Raw genomic sequence first — 20,892 nt, 5'->3', positions numbered from 1 at the left:
CCCAGGTCTGAATGTTCCTTCACTGACCCTGAAAACACACTTCCATCCGTCCTAACTACTGGCGATAAGGAGTATTTCACAGGCAGCCTTACTCTGTAGGGTTTGATACTTAGAGATGATCCTTTACCGTGCCCAGGCTGTTGAGTGACAGGTGACCCAGTTGCTGAGTAAGAGGTCCCATCATGGAGGCAGGCTGGAGAGAAAGAGGATGGTCCATCCCTGGTGTAAGAACCGAGCCCTAGAGGAGGCAATGAAGGAAATGGTTAGGCAGCCAGCCATTTCCTGCAAAGACACCTTAGGCAGCAATTGACAGCAGCAGGGCCACCAACTTTTTTTTAAACAGGGTTTCTCACTATGTACCCCTGGCTGTCCAGGAACTCTCTATGTAGACCAGGCTGGCCTCAAACACAAGAGATCTGCTTGTCTCTGCCTCCCAAGTGCGGGAATTAAAGGCGTGCATCACTACACCCAGATTTTTTGTTTGTTTGTTTGTTTTAAGAATAGTTTATTAACTGCTCTGTAAGCGGGAAGCAGACTGCACAGGAACTAGAGTACCGTCTGCTGATGTTTTCAAGTCCTGGGTGTTAACGAGAGCAGCAGCCCAGCTCTGTGACAGAAACAGCACCCTGACCTTCAGTCTGCAGAGACCTCTGCCTAAGAACTCACAGAATTAGGTTTACTGTTGGGTTGCACAGTGCACTAAGCCAAAACTCACACCCACATATCCTGTCATCAAAGCCCTTGGCTTTTCTTTACATCCAGTTGTCTCTTTGTCTGCCCACTTCTGAACACTCACTGAAGGCTGCATGAGGTACGACTGGTGTTGCATCCAGGATGGGCTAGGCACTTGTAGAGACGGCTGAGTCAATCTCTGATACAAGCAAAAACAAATAAAAATGTTAGCCTCCCAGGCTCAGTGACTGAGAATGTTGAGCAAAGCCCTCCACCAACTGGCATGTCCCTTCACAACAAACATTGAGAACAAGCTGTCTTTTCCAGGCATGGTGCAGCTACACCTTTAATCCCAGCACTTGGGAAGCAGAGGCAGGTGGAGCTGAGTCCAAGGGTAGCCTGGTTTACTTAGAGAATTCCAGGCCAGCCAGAGCTACATGGTGAGACCCTGTCTCAAAAACTTTAAAAAGAGCAAGGCTGTGATGGCACATGCCTTTAATCCCAACAATCTCGGGAGGGTCTATGGGAGTTCAAGGCCAGCCTGGTTTACAGAGTGAGTTTCAGGACAGGTCCAAAGCTACACAAAGAAACCCTGTCTCAAGGGGGGGGGGGGAGAAAACCACAAGCTGTTCATAAAAATTAGCAACTTATAACTTGGATAACCCAGTTAAAAGTAGGCACATGCCTTTAATCCTAACACTAAGAAAGATGAGGCAGGCAAATCTCAGTGAGTTTAAGGACAGCCTGGTCTACAGAGCAAGTTCCAGCACAGCCAAGACCTTCCCACAGAGAAACCCCATCTCAGGAAATAGCTCATCAGGTAAAGGCATTTGCCACCAAATCTGAAGACGACCTGAATTAGGTCCCCAGAAACCACAGCATGGAAGGAGAGAACCTTCTGCAAGTTAGTCTTCTGAGCTCCAGATAGAGAATGAGAATAAATGCGGATTTAACAAAAGATATTGGGGGATGGGAGACAATCCCTAGCACCCACAATGTGGCTCACAGGCATCTGGAACTCCAGTTCCAGAGGACCAACCTCCTCAGGCACCAGGAACACATGAAATACTCATACACACGTAAAAGCAAAACACTCATAAAGTAAAAAGACTTTTAAAAAGATTTTGTTGTGAGAATAACAAAATACACATTAAATGTGGTTATGTCTTTATAAATTAAATTGCTCAGAGCCATATACAAATGTATGATATATATGTATATATATAATATATATATATGTATTCACATGAAAGTAATATGAAAGTAATAGGGAGTGAACATGCATTTACTTGTGAGGTGGTAAAAAGAGAGAGGATGACTTTTTTTTTTTTGGAAGCGGGTTCTCTGTCATGTCACCCTGGCTGTCCTGGAGCTTGCTATGTAGACCAGGCTGGCCTCAAACTCAGAGATCCACCTGCCTCTGCCTCCCAAGTGCTGGGACTAAAGGTTTTCGCCACCATGCCCGCTCAATAGGATGCCTCTAAAAGAGTTTTTATACACATACAGGAATACATGCTATTTATATACATACACAGACATTATGCTCTTACATGACGCGCGTGTGTGTGTGTGTGTGTGTGTGTGTGTGTGTGTGTGTGTGTGTGTATGATATAGAAGAGCCTTATATTTCTTCACTTAAAATACGAAGCAGAGAGCACACACCATGCCTTACCTGATAGGAAGACACAGGAGACGGGAGATATGGGGAGAGAGCAGCCTGAGCAAGCACCCTGCTGTGGGCGATGTTGTAAGGGGTTGGGTAGAACCTGTGAGAAAGTGCTTTCTTCAGTGAGAAACCTCAGCCAACAGAGCCACCTCCACTAACTGCCATCGAATCAAAATGAAACAGCACGGGACTGATCCAGACCCCTGAACGTGGATGTCAATGAGGAGGCCTCTGCACTCTAGGGGGCCCCTGGTAGTGGATTAGTATTTTTCCCTGGTATAAGAAGGGACTTTCAGAGCCCATCCCACGCCTCAGCCTGGACACATGGGGGAAGGCCTAGGCCTGGCCCAGGATGATGTGGTGGACTTTAGGGAGCCCCCATCGAGGGCCCTACCCAGCCTGGGGAGTGGAAGGGGGATGGGGTGGGGGAGGTGGGAGGCTGGGGGAGGGGAGGGAGAGGGAGGAGGGACTGACATGTGAAGCAAGCTTGTTCCTAATTTGAACTAATAAAAAAAAATTACAAAAAAAAAAACCATGAAATACCCAAGTGCCTAGACACAAGCCATTGACATTTTCAGGTGATTTAATTATATAAAACACCCTTACCCATTTGGAAGAGCTGTGGTGGGGTCATAGGTTAGGGCCATACCACCCTATAAGAAAGAAATACAGAGTTCTTATTTTAAGACTTATGTATACAGTGCTATGCTATGCCTGCACTCCAGAAGTGGGCATCAGATCTCATTACAGATGATTGTGAGCCACCATGTGGTTGCTGGGAATTGAACTCAGGACCTCTGGAAGAGCAGCCAGTGCTCTTAATTTCTGAGTCATCTCTCCAGCCCCCAAGTTTCTTATTTTGAGCCCAGAGTAGGCACAAGTCTCACTACCGGGTTTTGGAACTGTGCAGGTTGCAAAACTGACTGTAGAGCAAGGAAACAATCAGTGGGGACCACTACACAGAATGCGCTCAAGCTGGCCACCTAAGGGCACAGAAACCAAGGCTGAGGCCATTTCCATCCTATTTTAATGCCTTCAGCGTCCGTATTTACTCAGAAATCTTTTTACCATGTCTCCATTCCTGGGCCAGGCCCGTCCGTTTTGCACAAATTTTCCTTGGTTCTGTCGTTTCTTTGGCCCGCCATCAGCAAATTTACAAAGCAAGGGGTCAGATGGTGCTGGCAAGAGAAAAAAGCAGAAGATCTGGACCATCACCTTGGCACTCATCCCTCTGGTGGCTCTCAGCCTGAGTTCCAGAGGCCTCACCTGTTACTCCAGGGGGCGTCTTAATATACTTTCCATTAAAGTGGGTGATGATGGCTTCACACTTCTCTGTGGACTCCATCCTAAGAAACATATGAGGAGTAAGGTTCTCACCTGTCCAGGGTATGCATTCTACACACATGTAGTGAGAAAACCCAGGTCCCTAGCCCCATGCATGCTCAAGCAGTTATAGGTGGTACAAACATGGTGTTTCTCTCATACGTGTTCATTTCCAGGCATCTATGTTTCCTTTTCTATATTTTATTTATTTATTTGTACTTATTTATTGGTTTTTTGAGGCAGGTTTTCTCTGTGTTAACAGTCCTGTGTGTCCTGGAACTCATTTTGTAGACCAGGCTGACCTTGAACTCACAGAAAGATCCACCTGCTTCTGCCTCCTGGGTGCTGGGATTAAAGGTGTGCACCACCACCACCTGGCTACCTTTTTATTTTTTTTTTAAGACAGTGTGTGTGTGTGTGTGTGTGTGTCTCTGTGTGTGTGTGTGTGTGTGTGTGTGTACCCCTGGCTGGCCTCACACCCCCTAGCTAAGTATGACTTTGGTCTTCTGATACTCCGGCCTCAGTGTCCAAGTTACAGAAATGATCCATGTTGACTTTCACCCAGTGCTAGAGACTGAACCAAGGACATCTTGCACTTTCGACAAGCAAGCACTCCACTGACTAAGCACATCCCTGGCCCTTTATTGTAAAATTCCCAATGGAGGGCTGATGAGATGGATCAGTGAGTAAAAGGCACTTCCCAGCAGGCCCAGAAACTTGAGTTCATCCCTGGAGCCCACATGGTATCAGGAGAGAGCCAACTCCTGACCTTGGCACATGCACTCTAACACATAAACACGCATGAAACAAATGTAAAGTTTTTCAAGTGTCTACTGAACTATTAAAAAAAAAAATCCCGCCGGGCGTTGATGGCGCATGCCTTTAATCCCAGCACTCGGGAGGCAGAGACAGGCGGATCTCTATGAGTTCGAGGCCAGCCTGGTCTCCAGAGCGAGTGCCAGGATAGGCTCCAAAGCTACACAGAGAAACCCTGTCTCGAAGAAAAAAAAAAAAAATCCTAATGGTGCCAGCAAGGTAGCACACGCCTTTAATCCCAGCACTCTGAGAAGCAGAGGCAGGTGGATCTCTGAGAGTTCAAGGCCAGCCTGGATCTATTAAGTTCCATGACCACCAGGGCTACGGTGAGACCCTGTCTCAAAAAAAAGGGATGAGGGAGGGTGGAGAAATGTCTCAGTGGGTAAAAGCACTTATTGCTCTTGCAGAGGACACAGGTTCTGTTCCAAGTACCCACATGGTGGCTCACAACAATGTGTAACTCCAGTTCCAGGGACCTGATGCCCAGTTCTGACCCCTGAAGGCAACAGGATCACACTTGGTGCACATGCATGCATGCAGGCAAAAGACTCACACCCATAAAAATAAATACGAGAAAAGTATGTGTTTGTACAAGCTATGGCTTTGTTGATATTTATTTTAATTTCTGGCCATAATTATCAAGGCCCAGTTATCTATGACATATTGCTATGATTGGTAGTGAAGAGCTCATGAGGACAGTGAGACGGCTCCGTGGACACAGGTACTACAGCCAAGTCGGATGACCTGAGGGACCTCAGAATCCACACAGTGAAAGAAGAGAAATGACCCCTGTGAGCTACCCTCTGGCTCCAACATGAGTGCAGTCTGGTTCTCCCCCCAACAACTGATAAGTTAATGCTTTTTTAAAGGGGGTGAGGCCTCATGTCCCATAGTGATAGTATTAGGAACTGCTCCATGACAGTTTCCTGCTGGGGTAAAGAGGACAGAGAAAGAAATGAGGATGTGGGTGTCAGTGGCTACTCACCATCCATAGCTCTGAAAGTTACAACAGCTCTCACTCCACCCCTCATCCGGGCACTACACACAGTCCTCACACTCGGTCCTCATCCTACACACAGTCCTCACACTCTGTCCTCATCCTACACACAGTCCTCACACTCGGTCCTCATGTGTGCACTACACACAGTCCTCACAGGCCAAATCACTTCAAACTTCCTGTTTGTTCTTGACTTCCTGAAATGGGATCTTGTTTTATAGCCCATGTTAGCTCTGAACTGTCTCAGTCTTCACAAGCTGGGATGTCAGTAGCTCTGCCCTCGGCCTGGCAAGAAACTCAACAAGTCAAGGAGCCTGCTTATCAAATGTCAGCCTTGACATTAGACTCGTGTCAAGTCTAATGATGATGAGTTGGTCCCTGGAACCCACTTCATCAAAGAGGAAAATGGATTCCTAAAAGTTGTTCTTTGACCTATACATTCCTGCCACAGCACACCTACACACATATACATATACATAAGCTCATGAAATAATAAAATGTAATAAAAATATAAATGAGCCGGGCGTTGGTGGCACACACCTTTAATCCCAGCACTCGGGAGGCAGAGGCAGGTGGATCTCTATGAGTTGGAGACCAGCCTGGTCTACAAGAGCTAGTTCTAGGACAGCCTCCAAAACCACAGAGAAACCCTGTCTCAAAAAACCAATATATATATATATATATATATGAATAAAAAAACACTGATGTGGTAGAATATTATTTTAAGGTGTGTGACTTCTGTTTATGCTGCATTTGTTTAACTCTGTGAAACTGTGTTGTTTTGCCTGTCTAAAACACCTGATGGTCTAATAAATAGCAGGATGGAAAACACCTGATGGTCTAATAAATAGCAGAATGGCCAATAGAGAGGCAGGAGCAAAGATATGTGGGGCTGGCAGGCAGAGAGTATAAAGAGGAGGAGCAACAAGGAAAGAGGAGAACAAGGAGAGGAGGACATGAGGGGCCAGCCACCCAGCCACCCAGCCACCCAGCCAGCCACCCACCCACCCACGCAGCCAGCCACTCAGCCACCCAGCCACCCAGCCAGCCAGCCAGCCATGGAGTAAGAGTGAAGAGAAAGATAAAAGCTCAGAGGGAAAAGGTAGATGAGATAATTTGTTAAGAAAAACTGACAAGAAACAAACCAAGCCAAGGCCAGGCATTCATAAGTAACAATAAGACTCTGTGTATGATTTACTGGGGAGTTGGGTGGTGGGCCCCTCAAAAAGTAAGAGAGTAAAACATAACACTACACAATGACAGTTCTTTAATTCCAGTTGCTGGTGACTTGAATTCAAAATTGACCTCAACTACGGAGTAAGCCCAAGGCCAGTTTGGTCTGTTTAGTGAGACCCTGTTTAGTGATGGCCAGCTTTGTCAACCTGATAACAACCTAGAGTCACATGGGAAGTCTCAGTGTCTCCAGGGGACTATCTTCAATTAATTTACATGGGTGGCACCATTCCCTAGGCAAGGAACCCTAAACTGTGTAACCAGGCAGGTGAGCAAGTGTGCATGGATTCATTCTGTTGTGGTTTTCAGTTTTGGTTGACAGGGTCTCACTATGTAGTCTTTTTGGCCTGGAACTTACTATACAGACCAGGCTGGTCTTAAACTCTGCCTACTTCTGCCTCTTGAGTGCTGGGCTTACAGCAAACATCACCATACCCAGCTGCTCTCTTGTCTTCACTGTAGGTGTGACTGGACTAGCTGAACCTCCACCAACTTTCCTAAGATGGACCATAACCAAGGGCCATGAGTTAAACTAAACCTCTTTCCTAAGTTGTCTTTCATTGGGGTATTTTATCACAACAAAGAAAACAAAATTAGGACACACTGTCACAAAATGAAAAGTAAAAAGAATGGGGATGCAGCTCAGTGGCAGACTGCATGCCCAGCGTGATTGAAGTCTTGGGTTTTAAGCCTGTTTTGCAAAGAAAACAAAGTGTCAGAGGGGATGAGGGGCTAGCCCACTTGGTAAAGTGCTTGCTGCTCAAGTCCCAGCACCCACAGAAAAGCCAGGTGTGACAGTGACATCCAAATCCTTGTGCAAGCATATCTCACACTAGCCTCCCCCCAAAGAAAACACACCCCAAATTGTTTGACCACTTAGTTACTTAATGTGCTGGATATTTCTTTTGGTATGGAGGGGAAAGTACTAAGCTTAGGGTACCATGAACTGAGAAAATCTGCCCTTAAGTGGAAGAGCGAGCTCGGCTTAGTGGCCCAACTCTGTAGTTCCAGTATTCAGAAGGCTGAGATAAAAGGACCTCAAATAAGCTCAAAGCCAGACTGGACTTCACATCAAGACCATCATGCCTCAAATCAGATATAAATTTAAAAATAAAGGAAAACTGGTGTCAAAAATCAATGAACACAAGCCCAGTGAATTTTCTTCCTCATACCCCAGACTGCTGCCATTAGGTGGCACTACTCACATTTAGCCAGAGCCTCTATTATTTAAAAAAAAAAAAAAAAAAAAATGGGGGTGGGGAAAAGTTTTGTTCTTTGAGACAGGGTCTCATATAGTCCAAGGACTCCTTGTTCTCTTGCCTCTATCTCCCAAATGTTAGGATTACAGGGTGGGCCACCATACCCAGTTCACTCCTAATCTCTGAATCGTTGACCAAGGGAGCATTTGTGAGCAGGTAAGAGACTGAGAGACACAAAGGGCTAAGACCATTTAGCACATTCATCTTTGAGCTAAAAACAAGTAGCAGAATCTCATTTCAAGGGAAGCTCAGTTGTTTGGCCTTTAATATTTTATATCTATTTATTTAACTAGAGTCTCGCTGTCACTCTGGCTGGCCTTGAACTCCAAGTGATTCTTCCCACCTGAGCTACAGCTCAGGAGGTCTTGTTCAGTTTTTCCTTTGTTGTTTCTGAGGCAGGCTCTGAATAAAATCAACTCTAAACTTTCTATGTAGCCCAGGGGAGCCTTGAAATTGTGACTTTCCTGTCTTGGCCTTCCAAGTACAGGTGCATACAACACCCAAACAGTTTTCATTTTTTATTTTGATAGGTTCTCCTGAAACCCAAATTGACATTGAACTTTTATTTCTTATGTATACAGTGTTGTCTGCCTGCAATGCAGGCCAGAAGAGGGCACCAGCATGCATTGTAGATGGCTGTGAGCCACCATGTGGTTGCTGGGAAATTGAACTCAAGACCTCTGGAAGAGCAGCCAGTGCTCTTAACCTCTGAGCCATCTCTCCAGCCCAACCTTGAACTTTTTGATCCTCCTGCCTCCACGTCCCAAGTGCTGGGATTACAGGGAGGGACAGTCACTGCACACCCATCTTATTCCACACTGAAGATAAAACTGGGGTTTCATGCGTGTGTGACAAGCACCCTACCAACTGAGCTACAGCTCCAGTGTGTCCTGAGACAGGGCTGAGATCTATGTGCTCTGGCTAGCCTCACACTTCTTATTCTTCCAGATATGCTCGTTTGAACTTGTGGCAATTCTCCTTCCTTTGTCTCCTGAGTATTAGAATTACAAGTGTGGGTCTGACTCAAAAAAAAAAAAAAAAAAGAAAGTCTTTACAACAATTTTTTACATATATTTATTTTAGCTGGGCACTGGTTGCTCATGCATTTAATCCCAGCACTTAGGAGGCAGAGGTAGGCAGACTGTGAGTTCAAGGCCAGCCTGGTCCACAAAGGAAGTTCCAGGGCAGCCAGGGCTGTTACACAGAGAAACCTTGTCTCCACAAACAAGAGAATACATATATTTATTTTGTGTGTATGTGGGCATGTGAGTTAGGGGGTCAGAGGACTTAAGGGAGTCTCTCTACCACGTGAGTCTGGGGGGTCAAACTCAGATTGGCAGGCTTGGCAGCAGCTCCTCTACCTGCTGAGCCACCTTGCCAGCATCCAAACAAAATCCTAGAATAAAAGCAAATCATTTTTTAGGTAGGCTGGGATCACAGGAGGTCAGAAGAGGGCAGCCTAGAGAGCAGGAGTTGCTAAGGCTGGGAAATGTCCCAGTCACCCTGGTCTGTCACTGCAGGGGTTGACGTCGGCAGTCTCCCTGAAAAGGTGGGTGAACCTTGCGCTGCTTCATGCTACTGATGTGAGGGCCAGGTCTCTCTCTGCACTGCTGTCCACCCTTGGTTAGTAGGAGGCAGTGGGAAAGCATGAAGAATGCACAGCTGTGACACATAGTGCATGGTAGAGCATGGCTAGGATCCCAGCACTTGGGAGGCAGAGGCAGGAGGATTACCACCAGTTCAAGTTATATGCCAGGCCCTTGGCTCAATACACACACACACACACACACACACACACACATATACTTGATTGACTACCAAGGGCTTAAACAATTGTTATTACATTGTATATATTCATTGTGTGTGTGCACAAGCCACAGCACGTGTGGAGGTCAGAGGACAATTGCCGGAGTCATTTTTCTCCTTCCACCATGTGGTTCCAGGGAGCAGACTCAGGCCATCAGGCTTGCTATAAAGTCTTTACCAGCTGAGTCACCTTGCTGACTTTTTTTTTTTTCCCCCCAAGACAGGGTTTCTCTGTGTAGGTTTGGAGGCTGTCCTGGAACTCTCTTTGAAGACCAGGCTGGCCTCGAACTCACCTTGCTGGCTCTTATCAGGTCTTTTTGAGCATGATTTTGGTCCATGTAGGGAGGGGAGGGCACTGTGTGTGCCTGTGTGAGTGTGTCTGTGTGTGTGTGTGTGTGTGTGTGTGTGTGTGTGTGTGTGTATCTGTGTTGTCCGTGTCTGTATGTGTCTGTGTGCATGCCTGTGCATGTGTGCAATGTGTCATGTTTGTGGGTCTGCCTGTGTTTTCTTTTTTTTTTTTTTTAGATTTATTTATTTATTATGTATACAACATTCTGCTTCCATGTATATCTTCACACCAGAAGAGGACACCAGATCTCATAACAGATGATTGTGAGCTACCATGTGGTTGCTGGGAATTGAACTCAGGACTTCTGGAAGAGCAGTCAGCGCTCTTAACCTCTGAGCCATCTCTCCAGCCCCGTGTCTGTGTTTTCTGTGTCTGTCTCTGTGTGTTTGTGTGTGTATGTGCGTGTGTTGTTTCCTAAGTTATTTCTCTTTAGCCATCCTTTACCTTTTCTTACCTTGCAAAGCCGACCCCTCTGCTGGTCCCACTAGAGTCTCGAAGGATCCGGGTGGAGATAACCTGACCAAAAGGCTTCAGCATCCCCTCCAGCTCTTGCTCATCCATGGACAGTGGGAGGTTTGAGATGTATAAATTTGTAGGGTCTTGCTCCTGTTGCTATGAACATGAAAAGTGAAAACTGAGGCTTGTATCTTTATTCCCATCCCATCCTCAGCCCTCATGTGCAAAATAACATTTGAGCTGGCAGTGGTACACAGGAGGCAGAGGCAGGCGGATCTCTGTGAGTTCGAGGCCAGCCTGCTCTACAGAGCGAGTTCCAGGACAGCCAGAGATACACAGAGAAACCCTGTCTCAAACAAAAATAACATTTGAGAAAAGGAACATCAAGGGGGTTCCAAACAAAAAGAATCTTAGTTGTTTGTAATATCCAATCCCATTATCACACACCGTATATCTAGCCCAGGAAGAAAAATCACAGTATTTACTATGCCTACTGCTGCTCTTGCCTGGCAGCCTGGACCAGAGGTTAAATTCCCTCAGACTGCCTTGTCAGTTCCATCGTTCTGAATACTTTCTCCCCCATTCCTCTACCACAGCAGACTTGTCTAAGTGGGGATACCCGGTTACTCGTGGGTGAAGTAGGCAGGAACAGGGAGGAGGTAATGGTATGGACCATGGGCGTACTACTGCTCAGTGGTTTTCCTCCAGCCCTAAAAGGTCTAGTCTCCTGGGAGCCCAAGGTTAAAGTGAGAGGCTGCGTGGGGTGAGTGGAGTAGTGGGGGTGAGGTTAGAAATGGGGGTGTTCCTACAAGACAGCATGCACAATGGCAGTTCTACCCCAGGGCTGGATTTTTTGTTTTTTATTTATTTTTATTTTGTGTGCATTGATGTTTTGCCCGCATGTCTGTCTGTCTGAGGGTGTTGGATCCTGTTGTTACAGGCTGGTTATGATGTATTGTGTTTTATATGCCCCCAAGCCAGAAGAGGGCGCCAGATCTCATTGCAGACAGCTGTGAGCCGCCATGTGGTTGCTAGGAATTGAATTCAGGGCCTCTGGAAGAGCAGCCAGGGCTCGTAACCACTGAGCCATCTCTCCAGTCCCGAACTTGAATTCTTGATCCTTCTGTCTCCTTCTCTCAAGCTCTGTGATCACAGGCGAGGTCCACGGCACCTGGCTCCAGAGCTGTGTTTTCAAGACTGCAAGTCATTACTCTGCATCAGTCAAGTCGTTCCCAGCAGCCGTAACTCCACTTTCAACTCACACTTCCTCCCTTTCTCCGTTTCCTCACTTTCCTCATTTTTCTCTAAATGTTATTTATTTTTACTCTACGTCTATGGGTGCTTTTGCCTGCATGTATGTCTATATACCATGTGTATGAAGTGTTCCTGGAGGGCAGAAGAAGGTATTGGCTCCTGGAATTGGAGTTAGGATGGTTAAGTTACCAGGTGGGTGCTGGGAACTGGACCCACGTCCTTTATAAAATCAGCCAGTGTTCCTCTCTCCAGCTCTCCCTCCCCCTTCCCTCCTCCCTCCCTCTCTCCTCTCTTCCTTCTCTTTCGAGACTAGTTCTCACTCTGCCCTAGGCTGGAATTCTCAGCAGCCCTCCTTTTTTGCCTCCCATGTGCTGGGATTACAGGCTTGAGCCATCATTCCCCAGCTTCATTTTTTCCTTTAACCATTAGAGAAAAGGATAGCTGCCTTGGGGCTGGAGAGGTTGCCTGGTGGTTAGAACACCGGCTGCTCTTCCAGAGGACCTGGTTTCTATTCTCTGCACCCACACGGAGACACACGATCCACTGTAACTCTAGTTCCAGGAATGGCCGCCCTTATCAACTTCTTCATAGTATTTGAGATGCCTCAGCAAGGCAGGGGACTGTTCTCCCCCGTGAAGGGAAGCCAGGAAGGCGACTAGCTTTCTAGGGATTGACATAGAAAAAAAAAAAAAAAAGGAAAAAGAAAAAAAAATGAGCATATGAAATTCTCAGTTCGAGGGAGCTCTAAGAAAGAGGCACAGCTCTCTTCCCTGCTTGCTCTAGCTCCCCCGACGCTTTCCCAGCCCACTCCTGCCCCATGGGAGCAGTGGCAGCCATGCACAGCATGCTTCAGAACCTGAGTTGCACAACGTTCTTCAGAGACGGCTGCAGAAACTATAACCATCTGTCCCAGACAAGTGCAGCCGGGGATGGAGATAGGAGGCAGCAGGAATGGCAAGAGGCCTGGCCCTCCTGTCTGCCACACAAAGAACAAGCTTCTCCAACGGCTGGCACACGAGCACACATGCATACAAGTACACATCATCCAGGTACCCATGCATGCACACACGGTGATTCCTGCTCATCAATTTCATTTCTCTAAGCACCGGGAGGCCCCAGACTGTTGCTTCGGCACTGTGGGTAACCCCTGGAAAAGCAGCTGCTTTTCCAGTCTTACCTTTGCCATTTGGGCCTGCACACCACTGGCTTTCAGTGCAGTTACAGCCTTCTGTGCTGCCGAAGGGCTGTCGAAGTCCACGAAGCCGTAGCCTGGAACAGGGAAACAGCATCACGGGGAGGTGGGAGGTGTAAGAGAGGTAGGAGGCCCAGGCTTTTCAGGAGACAGAGGAAGAGTTATGGTCCATGTAAACGATGTAGTGGGGAGAAAGAGAAATTAAGAGTTTTCAGGCGATCGTCCACGTGACCCCTCAACCCAGAGGTCAGGCCCACTCTGGCTAAGAATGCCAAGAGAAATGAAGCCCTCATGGTATTCCGCCTTTCTCCTTCTCATTAAAAACCTGGGGCTTCAGACTGAAGGAATTAAACCCTAGACTTCATGCACTTCTAAAGGACCCCATCTCTTCTCTAGACAGCTCCTGGAAGTGCTGGACAGGGAGGAGTATACCAGAACAAGCGGGTACCCGATGGAAGCAGCCCTTCCCTACTCTTCTCGATATTCTTCCAGCTCCATCAGAAATGCTCAAACTCCTCCCTCCACAGCTATTCAGCACTGGGAAAGAACATTCACTGGGCTGTCCTGTTTTACAAGTAGGAACAGTCGCTATTCCTGCATTCCATCCCATGCAGGGAGACTTGTGTGGCCCAGAGTGAGCTTAAGCCACCTAAGGGACCTAGCTTCATGCAGTCGTCTAGCATCTTCAACTCTGGCTCTCTGGCCACCAAGGAGTCTACATACCAATTGGTTTTTAGGCCCCCAATTGTCCCAGCTCCTCCCAGGCACCGGGTACCCAGATGGCAGCAGCCAGAGGCAGAAGCAAAGGACGGCTTCTCACCATGGAAGGACAGACACCACTCTCTCACCTTTGCACTTGTTTGTGGTCTTGTCCAGGATGGCCTTGGTGGAGACAATCTTGCCATATCTAAGGGGAAGGAAGATGCAAAGTGATGATCTGGGGCAGGGTTTAAGAACAGGACAAAGGATCTGGCATGGTAGCTCATGCCTTTAATCCCAGCACTCAGGAGGCAGAGGCAAGCGATCTCTGTGAGTTCGAGGCCAGCCTGGTTTACAGAGTGAGTTCCAGGACAGCTAAGACTGTTACACAGAGAAACTCTGTCTTGAACCCCAGTCCCAAGAAAAATAATAAAATAGTTGCTGAAAAGACTGGTCAGGGTGCTGGAGAGATGGCTCAGAGGTTGGGAGCACTGACTGCCCTTCCAGAGGTCCTGAGTTCAATTTCCAGCAGCTACATGGTGGCTCACTGCCATCTGTAGTGAGACCTGGTGCCCTCTTTTGTCATATAGGGTTACATGCAGACAGAACAATGTGTACATGATAAATAAATCATTAAGAAAAAAAAAAGACTGTTTAGTGGTTAAGAACACTGGCAGCTCTTCTAGAGGATCTGGGTTTGATTCCCAGCATCCACACAGCAGCTCAGGACTGTCTGTGACTCCAATTCCAGGGGATCCAACACTCTCTTCTGGCCTCTGTGGGCACCAGGCATGTACGAGATACATGGACATATATGCAGGCAAATATCCATACACATAAAAAAATAAAATTAAAAACAATTATTTTAAAATAATAAACATTTGTCCTCTGAGCCCCTATTCCCAACACTCAACTGGCCCCTTATTTGCATACCAGCTTGGTACAAACTGCTCTGGCTCAAATCCTGGCTCTGCTACTTTTTAGCCATGTGTGATCTTGGACAAGTCCTGTGACCTAACCATGTCTTGGCCTCACCACTGCAATCTTATCCCAACATATCTGAGTGTCAACACGTAACTCCTTTTGCTCTTTAACCTGGTTTCCCACCCTTCTGCTGCCTTCATGAACGAGTTAAATCAATGTGACATGTTGTCACTCTACATTTTATGAGGTTCCATGTTTTTCAGCTTTTTGGAAATCCTTGTTGGCAGCAGGGTCCTGCACAGCTCCCAGAGCTTGAGTCACGAAGTAGGTGCAGCTCTTGGGTTACATCAGAAGCATCCACTAGGAAAAGCCGCTACATTCTATTCCAGTAGTGTGAAAATCTCAGCAAAAGAAGAGCAGCCACAAACAAAGTCTAAAGAACAAGGGCTGAACAGAAACAGTTGGCAGGAACTAAATTTGAGATTAATACTCCCAACAAGCATAAACAAACAAACAAACAAACAAACAAAAAAAAAAAACTATCCTCTTCTTCCTAAAGATGTTTGATGATGCTCTGCCAGCCTGACCCCTACCGAGAGCCCTCATCCAGTGGCTGATGGAAGCAGAGTCAGACATCCACAGATATACACTGAGCTGAAATCTGGAACTTAGTTGCAGAGAGGGAGGACTGAAGATCGAAGGGGTTGGTACCAGGCTAGTGAAACCCACAGAGACAGCTGGCCTGAACAAGGGGGAGCACATTGACCCCAGATGCTGTCTGGGAGGCCAGTACAGGACTGATCCAGACCCCTGAACATGGATGTCAATGAGGAGGCCTCTGCACTCTAGGGGGCCCCTGGTAGTGGATCAGTAGTTTTCCCTGGTGTAAGAAGGGGCTTTGAGAGCCCATCCCACGTCTTGGCCTGGACACATGGGGAAGAGCCTAGGCCTGGCCCAGGATGATGAGGTGGACTTTGGGGAGCCCCCCGTCGAGGGCCCTACTCTGCCTGGGGAGTGGAGGGTGGGTGGAGTGGGGGAGGTGGGAGGTTAGGTGGGGAGGGCAGAGGGAGGGAAGAGGGACTGACATGTGAAACAAACTTGTTCCTAATTTGAACTAATAAAAAAAATTACAAAAAAAAAAAAAAAAGATGTGTAATGGCTGACTGGTTTGTTTCCACTCCTGGCTCCCCCTCCCCCCACACCCCCACTTTTTCAGGGGAGCTTCTGGGACCTAAAGAATTAAGCCAGGGAAGGCTGGAGAGGTTGAGAAAGAACATGGTAGAAGGAGGTAAGGTCCTAGGATCTTTTGAAGCTCCGTGTTTGGATTCTAGCCCAAATTTAAGACAAGAAGAGGGAGTGGAAGTGACTGTCGGCCAAAGGACACTCAAGCTGCTATCCCCATCGGGGGCCCCCGGGTGGAGCCTGCTGGGCCCAGCAGCCTGAGACTTTGAGCTCAGAATTTCCACTGCAGCTGGCAACAGCTGGGCCACTACTTTCTCCTCCTCCTCAGAAGGAGCCCCTTTGAGAGAACCAGGAGTTCCAGTCCCAGGCCACACCTCTTCTTCCGGCCCACCAGAGTTTGGGATCCAGCAACCCAGGAAGAGATCACTGGGACAAAGGCAGGAAGTCCTTCTGAGAACAAGAAACACCCTCCTCACAGAGGCTCAGCTCCCTGCTGCTCTCCGAGCATCTGGCCCCACCCAACCCATTCCTTCTCCAGGCCCTTCACTCCTTCATTCTGTTGGACTGATTTTCGTTTTGTTTTTTTTAAGACAGGGTTTCTCTGTGTAACAGCCTGGCTGTCCTGGAACTCACTCTGTAGACCAGGCTGGCCTCAGACTCACAGAGATCCACCTGCTTCTGTCTCCTGAGCGCTGGGATTAAAGTCAGCCGCCACCTGGTTGTTGGAATGATTTTTTTTCCTTTTCTGCTTTTTTTTTTTATCGTTTTTTTATTTGAATTAGAATCAAGATTGAGTTACATGACAATCCCAGTTCCCTTCTCCCTCCCGTCCTCCCCTACCACCTCCCAACTAAGACCCTACCTATCACATACCCTTTCTTCTATTCTTCCCCTGACTCAAGCTTTCTGCTCCCTCATGACCTCTGCACCCTTCCTCTTCTCCCCTTCTCATTCTCGTAGCTTCCTCTCCCCTCTCCCCTTGCTCTCAATTTTCTCAGGGGATGGTGACCCTTTCCCCTTCTCCAGGGGACCATGTATGTCTCTCTTAGGGTCCTGTTGGAATGATTTTTAAAAAGATTTCATTATTTTCAATTATGCCTGTGTCTCTGTGGTTATGTGCCTGTGACTACCCGAGGTGCTTGGCTGCAGTTACAGGCAACTGCCCAGTGTGGAAACAAACTCTTCTTCAAAAGCGTTTATGTTCTTAACCACTGAACCATCTTTCCAGCTCCCTGATTTTGCTTTTTTGAGACAGGGTCTCATTCTGTAGTCTTGACACAGATTCCTCTATTTCATTTTCCCAGACAGTGTGAGCACAGCATGAGCCACCGTGCCTGACTTTCACTCCTGCTTCTTTCCAGCCCTGTTCTAGACTCCTAACTTCCATTCTACATGCCAACACTGACTAGTTCTCAGAAGGGCAAATGTCAGTCTCTAAGAAAAGGGAAGCCAAATCGAGTTTCTTGGAACAGAACGTAGCACCCGGGTAGAGTGCTTACGGCACACAAGGCCTTGAGTTTGCTATGCAGCAGAGGACCTGACTCCATCTCCTGAGTGCTGAGATGACAGGCACAGACCACTATGCCTAGCATAAAAACCTTACAGTATTATCTACACCCAACATGAATATGTACACATACACATACCAACGTGTAGGTTTCCAGCACACTGTCTGCATTCATAATAGCCATAAACTGGTAGCATTGCAGATATTTGCAACAATAGAATGGGCAATTCTATAAAGCAACAGTATAGGGGGACTGGAGAGATGGCCCAGTAGTTAAGAAGAGCACTGTCTGCTCTTCCAGAGAACCAGGGTTCGATTCCCAGCATCCACCTCAAGCAGCTCACACCCCCTTGTAATTCCAGTTCCAGGACAACTGATGCCCTCTGGCTTCAGAGGGTACCTGCACACATGCGGTGCATATGAACTCATGAAAACACATACATATAAATAAAAATACAGCCAGGTATGGTGGACACAGGAGGATAAGGAGTTCAAGGCCAGGCTAGACTATATGATACTCTGTTTTGTTTGTTTGTTTGTTTGTTTGTTTTAATACACACACATACACACACCTTAGAGATTAAGTGAATTATTTCAAAGTGTGTGATGGTAAGTGTTAATTGTCAACTTGACAGGGTCTGGAATCACCTGGAACACAGGCACCGGGCACCCCTATTGAGGGCCCCACCCACTCTGAGTGCTGTCCCCATGCTGGGGTCCAGAACTACATATGTGGAGAAAGGGGAACTGTGTGGCAGTAAGTGCCTGTTTCCCTTGCTTGCTGGTTGTGGGTGTGATATGACCAGCTGCCTCTCTCCAACTCCTCCACCTGGGCTTCTCCGGCATGAGGGACTGCACCTCAAGCATCAGACAAAAGAACTTTTTCTCTCTTAAGTTGACTTTGTTTGAGGCCAACCTCAAACAACAAAGCTGAAAGAAAACAAAAAGGCCACAAGAAAGAGTTCTGAAATATGTTGTAACTGTGAGGTAGAAGTGTATCACTACTGCAGTTCAAGCTAAGAGCATGTGACAAGAAGCCAGTGGCAGCCAATCTGTGCTGTCCCTGGAAACCTTCCTACTGGGACCACAACTTACGGCTGACAGAGCTTGACAAGGTCCTGGTCGGTAGTGCCTGGCTGCAGTCCCCGAATATACAGGTTGGTTTTGCTCAGCTGGTCGTGCCCATTGCTGCCACTGCTACTATTAGGGGTACTGTTCCTTGGACTTGGTGGTGCCATCTGCTGGGACAGTGACACATATGGCTGCAGGGAGACACGAGGATCAGAAGGTCAGGAAGACCTAATGGAGTTTGGTGCACATGGAAGTAAAGAACAGACTCCTAAAAGTTGTCCTCTGACCACATGGGCACTGTGGCATGCCCGTATACATGACCACATGCTCGCACACACAATATGAACACACACAATAAACATATAAAATATAAAAATTACATAGCCAGGTAGTGTGGCGCACGCCTTTAATCCCAGCACTTGGGAGGCAGAGGCAGGTGGATCTCTGTGAGTTTGAGGCCAACCTGGTCTACAGAGTGCGCTCCAGGACAGCCAGGGCTACACAGAGAAACCCTGTCTCGAAAAACAAAAACAAACCAAAAAAAGCTGGGTGTGATGTCACCTGTTTGGCGGCAGAGTCAGGAGGATCTCTATGAGTTTGAAGCCAGCCTGGTCAACAAAATGAACTCCAGGCCAGCCAAGGCTCCACTGTGAGAACCTGTTTAAAAAACAAACAATAATAAAAGGGTCTGAGTGAGAAGAAAATTGAGTAGTGCCCTTAAGAAACACCCACCTGACTTCCCAAAGGGAACTACTTAGAAAGGCGGTATAAACCAGTTATGCTCACCTAACAGATAAGAGGAAGTGTGTCATCGAATAGGTAACTGTAAGGAGCCTTGTAACCAGGCAGGCAAAGGCCTGGAGGGAAATTAGGACAGAGACTACAACCAGGCAGGCAAAGGCCTGGCTGAAGAAAGATTAAAGGAAAGGGAGCGTAGCTACGCAGCCCAGCTGTTGTAGATAAGAGTGAAAATGTGTCAAGTGTGGCAAAGTGTGATTAGCACGGTTTAGCGAATTATTTAAGGACCAGCTCAGAACTGGGAATTTTAGAGTGTACCACGACTCTATGTCCTGAAGCTCTCCTCCGCTAACCCAAGACAACCAGTCCATCAAGCTGAGTGCCCATTCTGAGCCTGATTCCACAACATGGAGCCCTCAGGAGACTCGCCGGCCTGAATCCTGAGGAGCAGAAGTCCTGAGCCCGAACCTGCGGGCCTGCTGCCAGAGAGGTACCCCCTGCTGTGAGCCTATTGTCTATGGTTCTTAGGATTGTTTGCTCGTGCTTGTGTGTTGCTTTGACATAAGTGTGAAGTAAAACTTATACTCAAAACCAACTCGCTGAGTTTGTCATTCCTCCCAGGTCAAAACCTGGTAAGGGCTCGAGACAGTAACTAAAATATTTTTTACTGGAAAAGGGAAAAATAACAAAAAGCTTTGGCTTGGTCAATGCCCTACACTAAACTGTTACAATTCAAAAATCACTTGTGTCATGTTGTTTGAAGCAGGACCCCAAGCATCCCAGGATATTCATAAACCATAACTCCTCTGTCTTTATTTCTGCGGTGTTGGAATTATGCATGTGCGCCAACACACTAGGCTGCAGGTCAGAACTCTGGTAGCCTCTCATTTGCCACCAACTTCATTCTTGATCGGGCTTATTAACCACCAGGACAAGAGAAACCCTCCCATGCATGAAGTCCCGGGGCATAGTCAACAGAGGAACTGGTGAAGATCAGAGAACTCAGCTAACAAGATAACCTTATTATGTACGTAAAGCCTAAACAGTTTCACAGATGCGGCCAGTGACCTGGCTCTGTAATTGTGACTGCCACGTGCTTTTTAATTTGTGCACCGCTGGGGATTGAGCCCAGGCCTTGACTCTATACTAGGCAAGGCACAGGCTAAATTGCCCAGACAGGCCTTCCACTTTCAAAATTCAACTTGGTAAACCAGTGGGGTTTTATTGGGGTTACTTACAGAAGTATGAGTGAGGGGTAGCCTACCCCAGCATAGAACTGGGTCCAGAAAACTGGATACCTGGAGTGCGCCCCATAACCTACAGGCAGTTCAACAGTTTGCGGAGTGTCTTTTCTGGGAGATCAGTTGGTCTGAGCCTAACCCAGCACCTCTGCTTGCTTGAGAGCATTTCTTCTGGGTCCTTACCACTTATCTATGCCCATGTGAGCTTATTTGTACGACCCATGGTGACCTCAGACTCCTCCTGCGTCAGCCTCTCTGGCAGAGTGCACAATAATGTCTGGCCACAATATATTTAAATCCACTCCCACCAGGAGTTTACAAGTTAGAGCTCACGGCCTGGAAAGGCGGTGGAATGAAAACAGTGAACTACTGAGGATCCAAGCAAAATGACAAAAGAGCAAGAAGGAATAGGCAGGTCTGGGGAGACTTCCCTTGAAAGGACAAGCAGAAAGAGCAGTGAGCTTCAGGACAACACAGATCACCTTGTGCTGGCCAGTGCTGTGTCAA

The 20,892-nt window shown here is 47.3% G+C and overlaps 1 protein-coding gene across 5 annotated transcripts in view; it reads right to left on the bottom strand.

Moving 5' to 3' along the window:
• Window positions 1-20,892, bottom strand: part of Rbms2 (RNA binding motif single stranded interacting protein 2) — a 55,886-nt gene that overhangs the window by 4,633 nt on the left and 30,361 nt on the right. For 2 of the 5 annotated variants that reach the window (XM_027392732.2, XM_027392730.2), the window contains 10 exons: window positions 18,431-18,597; window positions 13,872-13,930; window positions 13,009-13,100; window positions 10,576-10,733; window positions 3,605-3,684; window positions 3,407-3,516; window positions 2,945-2,991; window positions 2,345-2,438; window positions 716-871; window positions 128-238 (listed from right to left, as the gene is read on the bottom strand). In XM_027392732.2, coding sequence (XP_027248533.1) covers window positions 128-238; window positions 716-871; window positions 2,345-2,438; window positions 2,945-2,991; window positions 3,407-3,516; window positions 3,605-3,684; window positions 10,576-10,733; window positions 13,009-13,100; window positions 13,872-13,930; window positions 18,431-18,573 — 1,050 coding nt within the window. In that variant the 5' untranslated portion in view covers window positions 18,574-18,597. Of the gene's footprint in view, window positions 1-127; window positions 239-715; window positions 872-2,344; window positions 2,439-2,944; window positions 2,992-3,406; window positions 3,517-3,604; window positions 3,685-10,575; window positions 10,734-13,008; window positions 13,101-13,871; window positions 13,931-18,430; window positions 18,598-18,967; window positions 19,064-20,892 lie in introns of all 5 variants that reach the window. The other 3 variants (XM_035450630.1, XM_027392731.2, XM_027392735.2) reach the window with 3 other exon arrangements.

Source organism: Cricetulus griseus (assembly GCF_003668045.3).
Source record: "Cricetulus griseus strain 17A/GY chromosome 1 unlocalized genomic scaffold, alternate assembly CriGri-PICRH-1.0 chr1_0, whole genome shotgun sequence".
Taxonomy (NCBI): Eukaryota; Metazoa; Chordata; class Mammalia; order Rodentia; family Cricetidae; genus Cricetulus; species Cricetulus griseus.
This window is presented reverse-complemented; position numbering and strand designations above follow the sequence as displayed.